Raw genomic sequence first — 18410 nt, 5'->3', positions numbered from 1 at the left:
CGGGACCTTTCAGGGGAGGGCTGCGCCCCGCCAGTAGCCAGCTAGTAAACATGAGTCATTCCGCTTAATGGCTGCCGTAAAAGTGGGGGCCACAATGTGCACACACAAACACACACACACGCGCGCGCGCGCAAGCAGCGCCGCACGCAAAAACAGAACTACGAGCAGTATTACTATATATTTCAAATCAGTTATCTGAAGGGCCTGGCATTCAACAGCATCGATGGGGGTTGCGGGCTGCCCACGCTGGTAATATTAAGTGCGGCTTTCCACTGTTAAGTGTAAGCGCCCACTTGCCTGCCCGCCATCTCTCTTGATTTATGCCCCCCTTAAGCTTCACCTAATGGCGACCTCGCCTCCATTAATACGTTTTGAATTGCCGCGGCTGGCACACAGTTCACGATGGCACGCGCTTCTTTGGGACCGCGGATTACTCTGCAAGCAGCGCCTATCGAATTCAACAGAACAGCAAATAATAAAAGTACCCCATTATTGTGAGAAGCGAGTTTTTCAAAGAAGTGCTCCTTCTGCTTTTGAGCTGGGCTCCCAGAAAGGGGGCATTTCCCAATACCCGAATTTAACCGAAATGCTTAACGTGTACTTGGTATTTTCCGGAGCATAGTATACTATACGAGTGTTCGCCATAGAGGAGAGCGCCCACATAAAGAGGGCGCACACATTATATGCGACGAGAGGGGAGTAAACGAAAATGTTTCCTTTGTAAACTTCTTTCGTCCATAAAAAAAATCAAAAGGAGCGAAACAAAGCTCCTACAATGTACAATGTATTCCGAGGCCGTGAACATTATCCGTACAAACGGTGAGTCCGTGGACCAGCTTTTCAATTCGACCCCATTTCAGGCGAGTATTTTAGCCAGTGGCTAGTAGCCGGCCAGGCATGCCTATTTCGGACAAACACTTCTCTCTCAGAAAAGCAGTGCGAAATATCAGGGGATATGTATATATGCGTCTGTGTGTGTAATATATATGCGGATATAAAGGGCCTGATTTACAACATTGTTTTATTGTGGGAAAGTCTCATTTAACACATTTGTGTAAATCAGGCTCAGTGTCGATTGAGAGAGCGAGGAGAGAGATTTAAAGGAAACTAGGTTGCTTAGTTCGGTAATGCGTTGCGTATCTGAGCGAGGGAGAGAGAATTGCAAGGAGCATGTTCCGTGGGTTGGTTATATATGTGTCCAGCGCTATATATATATATATACATATATACATATATATGTGTGTATCATCTCTCTATCTCTCTGTCTGGTTATATACTTAAAGACATGCTGCTCAATTAGCTAGGGGAGGAGGTAGGTAGCCGGTCCGCTCTGCCAGCCCTGCTCAGGAGGGACCCGCGAGGCTGTGGGCATTTTTCATCCCGTGTGCCTTGGAGCTGCCGGCCTGGCAAGCCACTCAGCTGAATCCAATTACTGCAAGCAGCATTTCATTTGCCTGCCCGGAATCAGTCACTTGCAGCCCCCCTCGATCGCCAAATGATCTCGATTGGGGCGAGCATTTCAATAATTCCAGGCACTTTCTTAAGGCTGCCTTGCCTGCCTGCCTCGGGAGAGCGCGCGCCGCGCGCACACGCGCAGGTAACTACTAGCTGCCTTCGTTACATGGACGTGAAAGAGTAGGTGCAGACCTAGAACAAAGCCCTGGGAATTAGAATCCAGATTAAAATAAAATGGAAAACTGTAAAATGCTGGAATCTGCAATGCTCATGAGAGAAGTAGAATTTGTGGGGACATTAACACTTGCCCCCTTAATCGAGCTGCCGCAACAAAGAAAACGACCCGAAAGTTGTATACTCACCCTGGATTTTTCACACAACTATGCATATGGATGTATATAGGGACGTTATTGAGAGCACGCGCGCCTCTCCATTGAGCCCGGGTCGCCTGGAAACCTCATAAAGCGCCTAATTTGACGCTCGCCCACGCGCTCCGCCGGCTATTATATAGGCTGGTCCGGGGCAGGCCTCGGGCCGGGGGACTCGGGCACCTCGTCTGCCGCAGCCATGTCGCAGCTCGGGAGCCGGGGCAGAAGTCTGCTGAAGGGGCGAGGTGCCGGGGCAGAAAAGACGAGGCGGACCGCTGCGGCGGCACTTGTGCGGGGAGCGGCGGAGGCGCTTCCGTCCCTTGTTCATTACGCGGTGAGTTATGGCCGCGCGTGGCAAAGGTCATCTCGAGAAAGATACGGCCTTGGGAAGGGCCTACCCTTCTTTGTGCACTTTCAGGCCCTGGTCAACTTTTGAGAAAGTACTTAGTCAACACTTTAATGAATTAAAGCAGTTTAGGGATTAACGGCGCTCTCTGGGCCTCTTGCAATACGACCACAGTATGGCGTGTAGGCCCCGCGCTGTCTGCTGAGAGCCTACCTCGCAAAATGCAAGAAATGATCCAATGCTCGTAGTGAACTTTTCTCAAATGTACCCACGAGTTCGTTTTCCCAATGAATCATTTAGCTCCGTTTCTGGGCATTGCCTGTGCACGACTGGCCGCAAACCTCTCCTCTCCTCTAACCCGTGTGTCTGTCGCTTTATTTTAATGCACTGTCATACATAGTTTTTTGTCTTACTCTTGCGTGAACATTGGTTGCTAGTTATTATTTAGAAGGACGTCCACAAATCCTAACAAGAAGCAAAGGTCCGTTCTGTTCGTTTGTTATTGCAAGCAGCAGTTGTGCTAGCCTACCTTACATTGTGCAACTTGTGTGATTGCCAAGACATTCGGGCAAGTAGCTCTGATAGGCATCTATACATTTTCCCGTGAAACGCTTTCCTGTAAAGTCCCCGCAGGCTTTGCGTTATTGTGATAAATAGACAGCAGAGCCGCCGGTGTCTCCCCAATTGCGGCCATCTCCGCAGTTCGCGAACTGCGTGTTTGCTGTTTGGGTTGCGAATGCGTCAACGTTTTTTAAACATGTTTAAACACCGACCTCGCTCCTCAATTGCACATTCGCGATCTCTGTGCACAAGTATGTTAATGTATGTAGAGTGCATAGTGAGTTTATGTGTTGTGTGTTTGTGTGCGCGCGCGCGTGTGTGTTTGTGTGTGTGTGTGTGTGTGCACGCGAGATGCCTGTTTTGTATTCCACAAGGGTACGAGCTTCTCCGCACAGTACATGTTTACACTTTTTTTGTTTGTTTAACAGATCCCGCCCGACGGATTTTCCGAAGAGTCCCAAAGACCCGACAAAGAGAGTTAAGAGCAAAACTCGAAAAAGGGGTGAGTTTATTGTGCATGGAATTTCTGCAGACTTAAACGTTTCAAGTTTCGCAGCGCAACATAATTCAAACATCACTTACAAAGGGAACAAAAGAAGTGAACTTAGCAGCATGGTACAAACACGAGGTCAATTTGCATTAAATCCAGCAGTGACTATCCCATTTTTCATGCTCAGGGCACATTCTAGCGTGTTAGTGTCCACACACCGCTCACAATATGTATTCACGCCCTGTGCCGCCTAAAACTATCTTACACAGCTCCAACGTGTTTAACATTAACATAATCAGGTAGGGGAAATAGCCACGTGACAGTAGGAAATACAGAAACTCTCCATCTGGCAGCAACCAGGCGAACTCGGCGTTTAATAAAAAGTTTGCTTGAAAAGTCGCGAGTTGATGGCCCCTCCTGAACTGTGAAATGATAGCAGTGGGTTCGATCCCTTGCACGAGGCAGAGTTTAAATGCATCCTTTGCAAAAGCAGGCTCCTTTCCCGGGGTCGCCAATTCCTTGCCCGGAAGAGTCCTCTTCCTGGAACACAAAAACCTAGGTCCGGAAACTAACGCCAGCATGATCTTTCCCATCCAAGCGGCACATCCCGAGCATAGACGTCCGTCCCTCTCCCTGATCCCGGGAAGAGCAGCCCCGTGCTGTAATGTTGCGCCCCGTGTGTCGGCGGAGCTCGCAGGGAGCCGTAACGTGCCCGGGCGCGGAGAGTAACTCGGGCGGCCTCTACGCCGCCGCCGCCGCCGCCACTATATATAAACCTGGCCCGCGGGCGCTATAAAGGGAGAAATGTGCTGGGCTAGGAGATTCTTTTGCTGGCCGCCCTCCTACGCTTAGCCTCTTTCACAATTCGGGAAAGCCTGCATCTTGGGAAGCGTTTCCCCCTTTCATTCCTCACTGAAGCGTTTGCTGCCACGGCACCGGCAGCCATAAATTGTGTGGCACCCCACAATGACAGGTGCATTCATATGCGTTGCGAGGGCCCTGGCTGCTTAATAACCAGCAGGCAGCTCCGCAGAGCCGTGGCGGCCCCCCTTTTTCTATATTCTTCCCCGTCATATTATGTATTGATCTTAAGATGAATTAAGTGCGGTGAGCAAGTGTAAGCATAGAATTAATTACTCGGGATATGTTCCACGACCACACTGCACATACATACAACCGGCACTGGCCGCAGCACTGAAGCCCGCATGGAGCCTCGCTCCTTTCCTGCACCCCTAGCTTGCACGTGGGCTCGCCAAAAGCACGAAGCTCGCCCACAGACGAGCGACTAAACACGCATAAGATTTCATTCATTTTCGTCGCAATGTTTTTTAGTGCCTGGGTTTGATGGCCAAAAAAGATAAAGGGCGAGGAATGTGCCTGGATTTAGACTCCAAACCAGTATGCAGTTCGTTTGCCGGGGAGACAAACTTTTTTTGTTTAGTGTTAGTCCTTTGATGCCCCTTGGGTTTGGACAAACCAAATAAGTGTTGTGTACATCAGGGGTGTTACCTGCTAGAGAAGGCCGTATGGCGAGGAGGACCTAAGCGATGGGCCGCGAACAGTTGACCATTGTCTGAGTGATTTATGGCCCGAATGCCTCCTTTTTAAGGTTCAAGCAGAGTTCACTAGCATTTGCGGGCAAAATAAGAAATGATCTTTTTTCCCTTTGCGAAACCCTTGCTTTTGGGAGCAGATTCCTAGTGAGTGCGCCGGCCGTAGGCAGGAGAATGTTTGTGGCAAAATGCTTTATCCCTCAACTGAAACTCGCCTTATGCTCTGCTAATTATTAACACACGCCTTGCCTGTAATACATTCCTAACCAAGCAGCGCCATTTGGCGAGCTCCTAGCACTGTGAGCGCTAAAGTCACATTCCACTTTACGGTTAGGTTTTTCGCGCACTCTTGTGTGTTTTGCCTGAGTTGTAGTTCGTTTTGGGCCTGATTTACGAAACTGTTTTAACCTGGGAAAGTTCCACTGACTTTTAGTTTGTAAAGCAGTCCCTTTGTGTGTGTGTGTGTGGCTCCTCTGCAGGCTTCAGGACAACACATCACTTGGCAAACATTCAAGTGATGCCTTGGTGGTGGTAGCAGTATTTCTGGTCCAAACAGACTCGATTATTAAAATAGATGCAATCTGCACGAGGATATCATTTGATGTGATCTAAGGTGAGCGCAGTTTTATTCTTTCATAATAACAGGCGCAGCGCATTCGCTCCCATTCCGTGCCTACTATGGACGCATCGTGGGGTACATGACTGTACAGGGGCCTAGCTTGCACCTTGGGAGGCTGAAACGTCCTGTTTCTATGGCAGGCGTCATGCTCCAGACCCCGACCACGTCACAGACTCGTGGTCACAAGTGTATTGGCAAGTCCTGCTTTCCCGAATAGGACTGTCCTGTTTCCAGCGCAGAAATCCTCCCTGTTCCACGGGGCGCACTAAAGGCCCTTGCAGGGTTCCGTGGCGGGCTCATGCAGGTACTTGTCCGCCTACAGGACAGCAATGAACCCTATGGTCCGGACACACTACTGTTCACACCCACCAAAGTCCGGGTTAGATCTCTGCTTTCTTTAATGGGCGCGCCTGCCTACTCCATGACCTAACAGTACACTTGAACCCAGAGTTGCCGGTGCCCGCGTGGCCTTTCCGGGTAGCACTAGAGGAAAACGCAGTGGTACACATGCTGCAATATGGCCAGCCCGTGCCATCTCCGAGCCTCCTTTCCACAGGCAGTACTGTGTCTCAATACAAACACCGAGCGAGGGCCTTACTTGCCATGCGCAACCCACCTGCAAAGCGCCGCGCGCACGCCCTTTAATATCAGTTTCCCTCTACCTGTGTCTGCTGTGGGTTTGAGGATGAGCTGTGGCCAGTGAAGTACTTGATTGTGTGGTGTGCTGGGAGTGGGAGCTGCACACGCATTTGAGGCAGTTTTCCACAAGGGATTGCTGTGGAGTTGCCACGTGCAGGGAGGGTCTCATCACTGTGCCATCTCAGATGCCAAACACAAAGAGGCCTGGCCAAGAAGATGGCCGTCTTCGGAAGAATAGCATCTGTCAGAGCGATGGCGCAGCCCCTTTGTGCAAGCGTCAAGATGGCTTCTGGTAATTTATAGCACCACGATGGGCGTCTAAGGACGCTGGCAATCAGCATAACATTTACATTATTTAATAGGCCGCCGTGGTCGCAGCTCTAGAAATTATTTACAGCCGGTTTCCAAAGAGGAAGGATTGCAGGGAAAACATAAAACACCTGAAATGAAAGTGCCAACTGCAGATCGCAAACAATGCCCACCCACAATGTCTTCCAGGCTACCAGTGCAAACACCAGATGGCAACATCGGGGGCCTAGAACTGATCCTTTCTGCTGAATGGTTGTTTCTTGCCCCCGCCCCCACCCCTTTTCCACACAAACACATATTGATGCTATGCTTGGGATGCCCAGAAGATGGCATGCTTGTGGTTATTCCTTTGAGAACCCTGAATTCACACTGTAACCTCTCCACATAGAGTGAGATAGATGAGAAAGCGCGCCACTTACAGTTCCCCCCAAAAGGAAAAGGAACTCTGGGTAATGTATCCTGTTTGCTGAACAGCACTTTACACCAGCAGCCCTGGATTTCGCCCGCTCACTTCTGGGGTGTGCCAGTCTCTTCCAGCACTGGATCAGGGACGTTCCATCCACACCCAGACGTAAAAGGACGCAGACAAGAAGCTTTAAGTTTAGCAAAATACCATCCAAGTCAGCCGGGAAAAGAGTCACCCTTTAGCTCCTCTGGGGAGTATAGCTTTGTCCAGATAAGAGAAGTGTGCAAAGCACAAGTGAAAAGACACATGCTACATATCACGGAGTGAGGGAGAACTTTTATAAAACGACCTTCCCATGTTAGACGGCGCACGTGGGTAGTGCAACGTAAAAGCAGCACCCGATTTTACCTGTTCAAACGGTCACCAGGATACAGATTACATATATACCAGATGCGTGTGCCATGTTCCCTTAACGTAGTGAGGAATTATGGACTTCTTATGGACTTTGCCACAAAACAGCCATGTGAGCAGGCACACAGCAGGGTGTCACTGATGTGATCGGCGTGGTTTGAAAATGTTTTCCACCTAAACCGGAAGCTTGTCAATAACTCCATTCCCGGTTTTGCTTTATGTATGCAGCATTTTATGTTTCTGAGCCTTCGGTTTCATGTGCAGCTCTTGTTTGGCCTGTAGAATAAGCGAGGGATCAGACTCTCGAGCCAAAGGTCCATGCAGGATCCTGAAGAGGCTGGGTTACCTGTGCGGCCATCTTGGAGCAATGAATGCAGTATATTGGGCAACCACAGGCCAGTCGCTTACTTGTTTGAGAGAGTCCTAAACAACCCATCAATTTTCAGGCCTCCAGAAGTGAGCAGGCAACGCAAAAGAATGATGGCTGCCAGTATGCTCTTACTGAAAGATTTCCATAGAGCCTCTTTTAACCCACACCAGCCGGCTCGGGGTCTGAGGAAAGCAAATGTTAGGGAGCTGGCACTGCCCTGTTCTTATGCCATCACCTTTCAAGAATTCCATAGCAGCACAAGACATGTCAGTCCACCGAGGTCAGTCTATATAGCACCCAGTTGCCCCGGTGTTCGGTGCTCGATATAAATAATTAAACAAATACAAAATACAAAACAAATATAAAATGCTCATTGTAGTTGTGTACTTTCTTACTGTACAGCGCAGAGACAGAGCACAGTTACACACTGGCTATATAAAATATAATAAATAACATGCTCTGCCGAATGAGTTTCACCTTAGAGATGCAACCTGCATTTCTCCTAAAGTGTCAGACAAGATCTATGTTTTGATACCTTTTATTGGACTAACGTAAAATACTCTGCAGAGAGTGAACAGTGCGTTAGCTTTCGCAGGCCTACAGCCTTCTTCATCAGACTTTGCTTCACCATTAGATGAAACAGTCTGTGGGACGGTAGTCCAATAAAAGTTATCCAAAAAAGGGATCCAAAAACCTGTATCTTGTGTGTTTTTAAAACTGGACTAACAGCATCACATTCTTCTTTGTAATGTAAAATGAACAAACTCCAACTATGAAAGTGACGCTCCAGTTTCCTCCAAACCAGCAGCACCATCGAAGAGGAGCCCTGGAAGAAACCAACATTAATAGGAACTTCTATACAATCTTACTACCGTTTCATATAGAAACAACCATTCGTAAACCCAATAGATCTAGCTTTGAAATGTAGGTGGTGCTACTTTTTTGCACAATAAAATGACACGTCACAGTCGTGGTCAATGCACTCTAGCAACACGGGCACAAAGCCCCCCTCTAGACACACATGTCTCGATGCTCTTGACGCAGAACATCAAGAAATAGACCTGAATATAGAGCTCGGGGTAATTCTGATCTACACTTACACAAAAGCAAAGTATCTTTTGTACTCCCTCCCGCCCGACAACTCTACCCCCACCCCCGTTCAGATACACCAGTGTGACTGGAGACCATGCAGTTGGCAGTGCTGCCCTGCATACATCCTAATAACTTTAACGTTTTCACCATGATGAATTCTTTCTGCAGCTGGATGATTTCAGGCCACACCGATATGCATCTTCAAGAGATCTGGAAAAGAGCTGGAGCGCTCCAAAGCCCTCAAAACTAGCACTGGCAATGCCAACAGTGTGTGCAGGCATGGAGGGGGTTCTTGCCAGGCACTGCCATAGTGGTATTAACTGGCGATTGATGGCAGCAGGTGCAAAATGGTGCAAGTACCAGGTCATCTAACAGCAGTGCCTGCCAGATACCTAATACTTATATACAAGCCAAAACCGTTGGCTTTGCCAATACTTGTTTTTAATAGGACTTCAGTGAAGGACACACATAGTGAGTATAAATAGAGTGGCGGAAGACAGACCTGGTAAAGACATTTTATTACACTGGTAGCACAGTTACAGCTCCAATCGCGTCATTAACTCAGAAGTCTGTAAAAACACTGGCAGGCACTTTGAGCATTAAGTTTGATGGTAAGGCTTGAGTAAAGCGAGCTCAAAGAGTTCCCATGAGGAGGCGTTTTGGGAGGGGAAGGGCAGTAACTGTGTGGGGATGGCCCTAGTGATTAGCATGGCTGCCAGCAGTCAATTCGCGGGTTAATAACCAAAAAACACCTACAACCTGTGTGCCCCTCCTCATAAGCCATTTCTCCCTATCTGTACTGGAATGCAATAGTTGTGGCTTATAGGTGGTGCTAAAGCACCACCTAATAGTCTAAACTAAAAACGACCTGTGCTGACCCATATCATAGACCGAATGACAACAGTTCAAATTGCCCTGATTGTGACACTGTTTCAGTAAATGCACTGGGCCTCATTACGAGTCAGGCGTTAAGGGGTTAACGGCGCCGTAAACGGCGCCGACCCTTAACGCCTGATTCCGAGGTCCCTTTGCACCATGGTGAGTTTAACGCCTGCTTTTTGCAGGCGTTAAAATCCATGGCGCTAAGGGGGTCATTACGACCCAGGCGGTTAGTACGCCAACTTTACCACCATGGTGTAAACTATGTTTACACCATGGTGGATGGCGGATTTACTGCCCCATTCCAAGGTGAGTTGGCGGTAAATCCCCATTTCCCATTTTACCCTTCCCCATTCCCATTTTTGCCCCAAAGGGCATAATGGGAGTGGGGAAGGCGCTAATTATACACCACCGTAAATTACGGTGGCGTAATTAGCGCCAAGGCGGTTTAGCGCCATGGATTTTAACGGCTGCTAAAAGCAGCCGTTAAAAGAATCAGGCGTTAAGGGTTAACGACGGCGTTAACCCTTAACGCCTGAGTTGTAATGAGGCCCTAAGGGACCGTGGTGCTAATTACGCCACCGTAATTTACGGTGGCGTAATTAGCGCCTTCCCCACTCCCATTAAGCCCTATGGGGCAAAAATGGGAATGGGGAAGGGTAAATGGGAAATGGGGATTTACCGCCCCACTCACCTTGGAATGGGGCGGTAAATCCGCCATCCACCATGGTGTAAACGTTCTGGTATTTGTGGTTCAGATTGAAACAAACTAAATTACGTCTGCATTTATCACAGGAGAATCAAAACCACGAACACCAGAATGCAACGTAGTTTACACCATGGTGGTAATTTACCGCCTGGGTCGTAATGAGTCTGCACCCAAGATGCAAATGCAGCAACCTTTGCTAAAACTGGGTTTGATCCCTGTGCCTTGTATAATATGGCAGGGTCATGTTATGTCCAATACCTAGTTGGCATCAAATAGCAATAGGCCTCATGTTGCCCGTCCAATTCCAGAATTGAGGATTGCAGTGCTTGGGCAACTGCCTGTCTTCCTGTGATTGACAAGATTGATTACTAACTAGGAGCAGCACCAGTGACTCAGAGACCAAGGTACAAGAGAATGAGGAATGTTAGGAGTGTTGAGTATATGGATGGTAAGGTAGATGGTTTGGCCAGTCCAGACCTGCTCCCAACCCTTAGTACCTGTCCATCCTCTCCCTCCAGTCACAATGGATCACTGTGCAGGGAGAGATTGGCTGCTTCCCATTGGCAGGTCTCTAGAAACGGTCTCAGTTGCTTCTGTTTTACTCTGGTTGCTTGTGGTCAATCCACTATTCGGCCCTCACTGAGTGCTGCAGAGGGAGGGGGGTTGATAGAGGGCACAGTGCAGCTGTGCGAGCTTGAGTGCAGCAAGGGGTCTGCACCCTTGCACCCTGGCCCTGAACATCCACAAGCGCACACTTGAACAGGGGGGGATATTGCTATATCTGTGTGGCCCTCAGCTTGCACAGCTGGGCTTCAGTATGTGTGAACATTTATGAGAATAATGCCCTTGGTCAACCACCCTAGCAACCATGCACCACAAAAAATACATTTGTCATTACTGCGCAATCAAATAAAAACGATGCCATCTGTCGACTCATGAAGTGCACTCCCTTCAGGAAATTGAATTCGTTCTGCGGTGTCTTCCTGAGCCTAAAATTCCTGCCTCGGCCTATGGATGACTTTTCATTCTGACAATGCTGTGTGTAAGAAAGACCAAACCTTTTCATTGTGCTGCTTTCAGGCCGCAGAGAGTTTAGACCACTATAGCAATTGCATCCATTTTTTTTAACACACACCACAAACGAAATTACATTTTCGTGCTTCAACATTTAGGCATTGAAGCCATCACCCATCTCCATAGGAATTGCGGTTATGTGCCTGGAAGTCCTAACTATGGGCCTGAGCTGTGTGCGCATTAGAAGGACTAAGGGTATATAGCTAGCCATATTGCCTGCAGTGGTGGGCTTTTAGGCTATTAACACCCAGCTGTACGGCCAGGTGCTAGGCTTTTTTTAAAACTATTATTTGGTGTAAAACAAATAGGGGCCAATCTCAAAAAAACCACTCCAATATGGCAGACAAGCAACTGGCGCTTGGCGGGCAAAGCTCCAATGTTCTTCTACAGTTTTGCAAAAGAGAGCGAGAAGGAGTGGCAGGACGGGACGCTCAAGGAAGAGGAGGCTTTGGTGGGTGCCAGCTCTGCAGAATAAAAGATGAGTGCAGGACAAAGCAGGAAGCACACGGAGAGAAGGCGGGAGTTCTCAGCCAATCGGAAGCAATGGCCATACTGACGATTATTGCCCAGAAATCGTGAGACCTGATTAGCTTCCAAGATGTCAAAATGACACTTCAGGTTCCAATATTTGTGCTTAATGGGAACACACAGGCTTCCTAGTAGGGCTGTCTATTCCTGGTGACCTAATACACACAGGAAAGACTGAAATGTGTGCTGCGTACTATGGGAAAGCCAGAAATGCATTGAGGTGTGCTGTGTAGAGGCTTGATTCAGCGACAGGTGGGTGCAGACATGTAGTTCGTTTGTTCTTTGGGTCCAGAGCGGAGAGCGAGTAACAAGGAGAGGTTTGGATTGGATCACTCTAAAATGGAGAGTGATATGATATGATATATGTTATTTGTAATGCGCTTAATACCCAGAGGTTTCTAAGGGCGGACCCAGGGATCGAACCTGTGGTGCTTTGTGTCGTCTTGCTTCCAAGGCGAGCACGTTGCTCCTGAGCTATCCTCCCGAGACGTGTGGGGGTGGAGTGGGGCAATATGGTGTGGTAGTGGGGTAAGGAGAGTTGGGGTGGGTGAATCCGGATTACCTGGAGGGAGGAAGCATGAGGGATTCACAGGAGGATGATTGGGGGTGGGTGGAAGTTTCTGCCCCAGAAATTCTGAGGTGCACAGGTCCAGCGGCGTTAAGCATGAAAATGGACAGGCCGCATGGTTCCAGGCAGAAGCACATTGATGCAGAAGTGTTATCTGCATGCAAGCACTATCTTGCCCTTCTCCCCCCTAGCTTGCTTGCTGCCCTTTATCTGGCATTTAATTATTACTGTGGTTGAGGCTTTCCACAACGAGTGTATCCCACATACCACCACATACAATGAAGAGTAGGCAATAGAGAAGGGAGCATTAGTGTTCATAATAGGGAAGGGACGGCTTGCAAAAACCTCAAGGTTTGTAAGAGTTCAACCAGAGAGCGAATTGAGATGGGGCAAAGCTGGCACGGGCTGGGGGTGCATTAGCCATCAGATAAGGGAACTTATAGTAGCAAGGCTTAAGTCGAAGTTGTGGTGTGATTTGTAAAAGGGTGCCCACTCCAAATGCAGGACACCAGACTGGTGCCCTTTAAAAGCCTAAAGCATGGGAGAGAAGAGTGAGTGAAAAGAAAGCATCCCACTATTGAGCCGTCTTTAAATATGCTAGAGGCCTGTGCTAGTGGCCAGGCCACTCTAGAACCACGCTGGGAATTCACATTTGCTGGGTGGCCTCTGGGGATCTTCCTTGAAACGTATGACACACGCATCGGACCATCTTTCCAGCACATATGGAGGCAGGAAAATCAGTGCAGACACGCGGGGGTGGCAGTGGCAGGAGGGCAACGACGGAGCAGGGAACACAGTAGAGTCCACTGTCTAAGCTTAAACAGGAAAAGCCCTTCTTCTCTATGCCATTTCCCCACGTAGCCCTTCTTGAGGCCTAGAAGCGGAGCTGGCATGCGCGTATAATCCAGCTTATTAGAACTCCTTCCCCTCCCGTGGTGTCCAGCCATGCAGCCTTCCGCCACTCTGTGGGCATTGCAAGCAAAGTTCATATCGCATAACACGAGTTATTTCAGAAGTGCTTCCAGAGAACACGGTGGCCCACCACCCGCAAGGAACCCGCAATCCCTGCCCATGCCACGTAAGGACCGAAAGCATACCTTGCTGGACACGCTCATCTAGCACTGCATGCAACCACCACAGTGACAACAAGCCTGCTGTACAGAGGCGCGTGCACCCTAGTGCAGAGCCGCAGACACACCGAGGACTATGCGTACCTCTGCCCACTGCCCATGGACTAGCCCAGGGGGTGTCCAGGAGGGGTGTGGAGCCCTTCCAAAAGGTATTGACTGCCGTCAATAGAAAATATACGCATGCATGGCATGTGGGGGGGGGGGGCAGCAGTAGTTTTACTCAAGGTGTGTTTGGCAACACAATTTTTATTCAAGGGGGGGCTCAGCATAAAAAAGTTTGAATTCCACTGAATTCAAGCCGTCACCTCATGCTCCCCTCACCGCCCCCCCCCCCCCCGTTCTCCTGCAACCCTCTCTAAGGGTCCGATTTACACAAATGTTTTAACATGGGAAGTCAAATTGAAACATTTTTTGTAAATCAGGCCCTTAGTCTCGACCATGTTTTTGTGTAGTTTGTGTTGTCTCGCCTCGTTCATGTATTGTCACGCAGAATCCTAAAACTTGTGTAGTTTATGTCAGTTTTATTGGGAGTTTTGGATTTTGTTTAGGAAAAGTGTTACATTATTTTCGGTTTCAAATCATGATAACGAAAATGCATGTAGTTTTTAAAAGCATACCCCCTTCTAAGACCCTACTCCCAAAAAAATAGGAAGGGTACAGTGTTTAGTGTGGCTCTGGAAATGACGGGGTTGCGGGGGTCCCCCTCCCAATTAAATAAAGAGAAAATAGTACTTTTGTAGCCTGCTTAAACTCGTGAAACAAAACTGGCCTAAACAGAGGCTGTTGAAAACACTTGTATCCATCACTGCAGTTCGCCAAGAAGAGGGTGAAGGGGAGCCAAAGGGCAGCATTAGCTCCCCCACAGCAGTACTTGGCTTGATGGTCCCGGACCCAAGAGCATTATGGGAGCATTATGGGAGATGGAACTATGCATGGGCACCCCCAGCCTGGGGATACTCGGGGCTCCGATTGCTGATTTAAAGTTAGTGGTTTAAAAACTATGATTCGTCAACGCCTCTCTGGAAATGGGCCCAGCTCCAGCACCCCTTGTCATAAAGACACAGAAAAAATACAGGCACACGCAGTGCCAAACGGTAGAAAGCACGCTTCGGTGGGCCCTGATGCCCGTGGGTGCGCTCTGTTTGCAGAGGATCTGCCCGTTTGGAAAGTGACATTCATTTTACACAACGGAAAGTTCACTTTCTACCTTTTCTACGTATGAGCTATCAATTATTGTAAAAAAAAAAAAAAAAAAAAAAAAAACAGTGCATGTACACAACAGGCTGCTCTGAAACACTCTTGTCACCAGACACTGTGTGCATCACAGAAATGAGGCAGTTATCTGTGCACATCCATGCACCTTCACAGAAATGAGGGAGGCGCCATCTTGATCCAGGCCACACTGGCGCTCGCTTGACAACAACCAGAACCAGGCGTGCGCGCACGGCAGCCATCTTCCCCGCCACAGTGGCTTATTTACCGCATCCCCAGCTGAAGTTCGCGAAGTTACACGATTGCCAATCGAGAATATATGTTTCCACTATCTCTGACATGTGTGGCTAAATGTACAAGATACGAAGTACTATTAACAGACACCGATAAAGGCATTCTGTTTACGTTTTGAAATTATATGATAACGTCGATGTACTCGGTTTTGAGTGGTTCAGGGGTTGCCAGAGAACTAACAGAAGAAATGCTGACATCTGGGGTTTCTTTTGTTGCTCGAACAGAAGTTGTTCTCAATGGCAGTTATACTTTAACTGGAAGAGGTCTAGGAGAAAAAAAACGCCGAGACAGGCCTTACAATGGAGAAGGAATGTTCTCAGGTTTTCCAGGTTCTGACTCGACTTCAATCCATCACGGCCTATGCTGCACACAGAGAGGCTATGGCTGCGTTTAAACATTAACTCTCCCTCCACCCGCTCCCCCAAACCCAACACAGTGAAAATAGCATGCTCGGACTATCGCGGGCATTCTAATGTAGCGCCGCGCAACAGCGTCATCATGTTCACCCGCTTGCAATAGGGAGACATGCACTATTATGGAAATATGGCGCACGTTGTAGGTCACGATATATGGGGAAAAATAAAACTGTGGCGGGGGGGGGGGAGAACGCAAGGGAGTGCGGATGCAAAGGGGAAGTAGAGAGGTGCTGAATGCAGGCACTCGCTACCAAAATGCACAGCCTTCGGCCACACATTAGAGCATGCAAGCGAGCCTACATGAAGCGTACACGACTTTATTAAAGGACGTCGTTCCGGCACTGAACCTCGTCTTTTGCGCGAGAACCCAAGGGTAATGCCGTGAAAACGTGCCTTTAAAAAGAAGGGTTAATGTTCATTGCTTAACAGTTCACAGGCACAGAAGTAACAACACACTGATTTGAATTCCAACTACCCACAACATAGCCCAAAGTATAAGCAAGACACTGGTGGTCAGCACGGTCTACCAATGTTACGTTGTTAAGTAATGCCTTGTGTTACATCATAAGTGTGCGGAACCCTACATGGGAATTCTATGAAGTCAGAATCTCTCTTGTCTTGTTGAGGTAAACGATTTGTAAAATGGCGCATTTTTATTTTAAAACAAGAACCCATGTTTTGTTGTGACATCTTTCCTTAACATACTGGTTGCATAGATAATCTGGGGGAATTGTTAGTTGTGTTATGTCTCTATTTGTAATGCTAGCTGTTGTGTTTCTTCATAGGTCATCTGTCAGCCTGCACCTGGACCAACCTGAAAACGTGACCGGGCGAAGTCCATGTTATTTGACAAGGGTCCGCAGGCCCTACCTCTCCAGGAAAGTAAGATGCAGAAAACGGCTTATTATGACAACTCGGGCCTGTTCGGAGGATATGCCTACAGCAAGCCGGATGCCTACGGCTTCAGCACGGGCCACCAGCCCTACAGCCAGGCCGCCATGGAGAGCGACTACCAGAGCTCGGCCTGCTCCATCCAAACATCTGCAGCAAGGCCCCCAGTACACAAAGCCGGGGACATAAATGGCAGCTGTATGCGAACAACTGGCAGCCAGGGCAGCAGCCAGCCCCCCAGCCTCACAGAGCAGCAGGCACCCTCGCTGCCCCCCTCCCCGCCCACCCTGAACAATAGTGCCACACAGAAAAAGCCCAAAGCGGCCGCCAGCTCCTCGGGCTCGACTTCGGCCACAATTAGCAAACAGATATTCCCGTGGATGAAAGAATCGCGGCAGAACTCGAAACAGAAGACCAGCTGTGCCCCAGCAGGTATGCAAACCATCGTTCACCCCTCGTTTGCTATAATCAATTGTGCGCAATTTTAAACTTCTAAACAAGTGTAAAGGACACACTCCTGATGGTAGGCCTCCTCATTTATTATCGTAAAATGGGGTTTCGCTATCCAAATATTGCAGTGGGATAAGCCTGGGCCTTCCCTTTAGCTACAAAGTGGGCTTGAGGGCAGCCGCCATTTTGTTTCGATACAGCTTTCCGACGTGCGGCAGGTTTTCTACTAGAGACCAATATGTCCCCCTTAGATTACAATTGTAAGGCACAATGTCTGTGCCAAGAGACGGAATCAACTTGGCCGGCAACTTCACCCATGCCTTCGGGACGCTAGTTCTCAGAAAACACTAACCACTCTCAACATGTGTCCAGAGGTCGATTGCCAGGACTTGAGGATTCACAAACTGGAGTGGGTCGTAGCTGCAACTGCTCACCCTGAGCAAGTCATATTATGAAGATCAGAAAAGAATCCCCGAACAGGCATTTGTGTTGCTCCCAGTCTTAGCTCACTGTGCATGAAGAGAGTTCATGCCACTGAGGGGCCGCCTGCGTGAGTTATGCGCTTGTGCAGTGAGCACGGCCACAAAATGGCCACCGCCATCCACTGCCTTGAATACACAGGCTTGGATTCAAAACGCATGAGAAAGGCGCATATGCCAGGCATCAAAGGAGGCGTAGAAGCAAGACGTCAAACAGTTACTGGCATTGGTGACTGTAGTTTTCGTTTAAAATAGTGGATACATACATTTTAGGTAGACTTAGTTGCAATAAACGTTTACATACAAAGTCCCATGAAATGTCCTGTACTTACCCTTAAATTGGAAAAATCAATCAATGGCCCTTTCCGTTTCCCCAGAGGATTGTTAGTTACTGACCCTGTGGCAGTGTTACCCTCCTTGCAGATGGTGACCAGAGTGAGTTTAATGGCACCCGGAGGGGGCCGAAACACGTGTAATTCGCATGCATCCGGTGTAATCATTACCCCTGAAGATGTAAGTCAATATGTAGAAACGCAGAAGTATTGACAAACTAAATCTACATGTTCAAATGGCCGACAGAGTCTTGCATCTGCAGATGTTGGACATTCAAAGTGTGTGACCAACCATGCCCTCAATAATAAATGCCAGGCTTTCCTTAAATGCCAGCAGTCCCCCGCGTCCCATGCCACAGGCGACCAGGACACCCAGGGCTGTGTATTCACCGAACGATGTGCTTTTCACATTGGAAATACAAGGCTACAAGGACTGACGGCCTACTCACACCTGGCATGTGATGATGTGGGACCATTTCAAATGCAAAGCAAGATATAACACTCGCATCCACCCCAATGTATTAAGGTGTGTGTGTAAAATAGAAGAGGGGGCTTCAAAATATGTAATGCCTCTAAGATCTGTACAATGTGATATTTGCCGAGCAGCGACGGGCATGTTCATGTGTGCTTAGTCTGTACAGGCCACTTAATGATCTTGGGGGCTTGGGTGCAGCGCAGTTCGGTAGAGCATCAGGACCAACGTTTTCCCATTTGCCTTCTGGTATTTGTGGTTCAGATTGAAACAAACTAAATTACGTCTGCATTTATCACAGGAGATTCAAAACCACGAACACCAGAATGCAAACCACAGAACTGCAAATGTAATATA

At 48.5% G+C, this 18410-nt stretch overlaps 1 protein-coding gene across 5 annotated transcripts in view; it reads left to right on the top strand.

Moving 5' to 3' along the window:
* The window catches only part of HOXD3 (homeobox D3), a 74426-nt gene that overhangs the window by 53525 nt on the left and 2491 nt on the right, over nucleotides 1-18410 (top strand). For all 5 annotated transcript variants that reach the window (XM_069616128.1, XM_069616125.1, XM_069616126.1 and 2 more), the window contains 2 exons: nucleotides 3159-3232; nucleotides 16215-16752. In XM_069616128.1, the coding sequence (XP_069472229.1) occupies nucleotides 16269-16752 (484 nt within the window). In that variant the 5' untranslated portion in view covers nucleotides 3159-3232; nucleotides 16215-16268. The remainder of the gene's footprint in view (nucleotides 1-3158; nucleotides 3233-16214; nucleotides 16753-18410) is intronic.

This window comes from Ambystoma mexicanum, chromosome 9, assembly GCF_040938575.1.
Source record: "Ambystoma mexicanum isolate Mex_15411 chromosome 9, UKY_AmexF1_1, whole genome shotgun sequence".
In the NCBI taxonomy this organism is placed as follows: domain Eukaryota; kingdom Metazoa; phylum Chordata; class Amphibia; order Caudata; family Ambystomatidae; genus Ambystoma; species Ambystoma mexicanum.
This window is presented reverse-complemented; position numbering and strand designations above follow the sequence as displayed.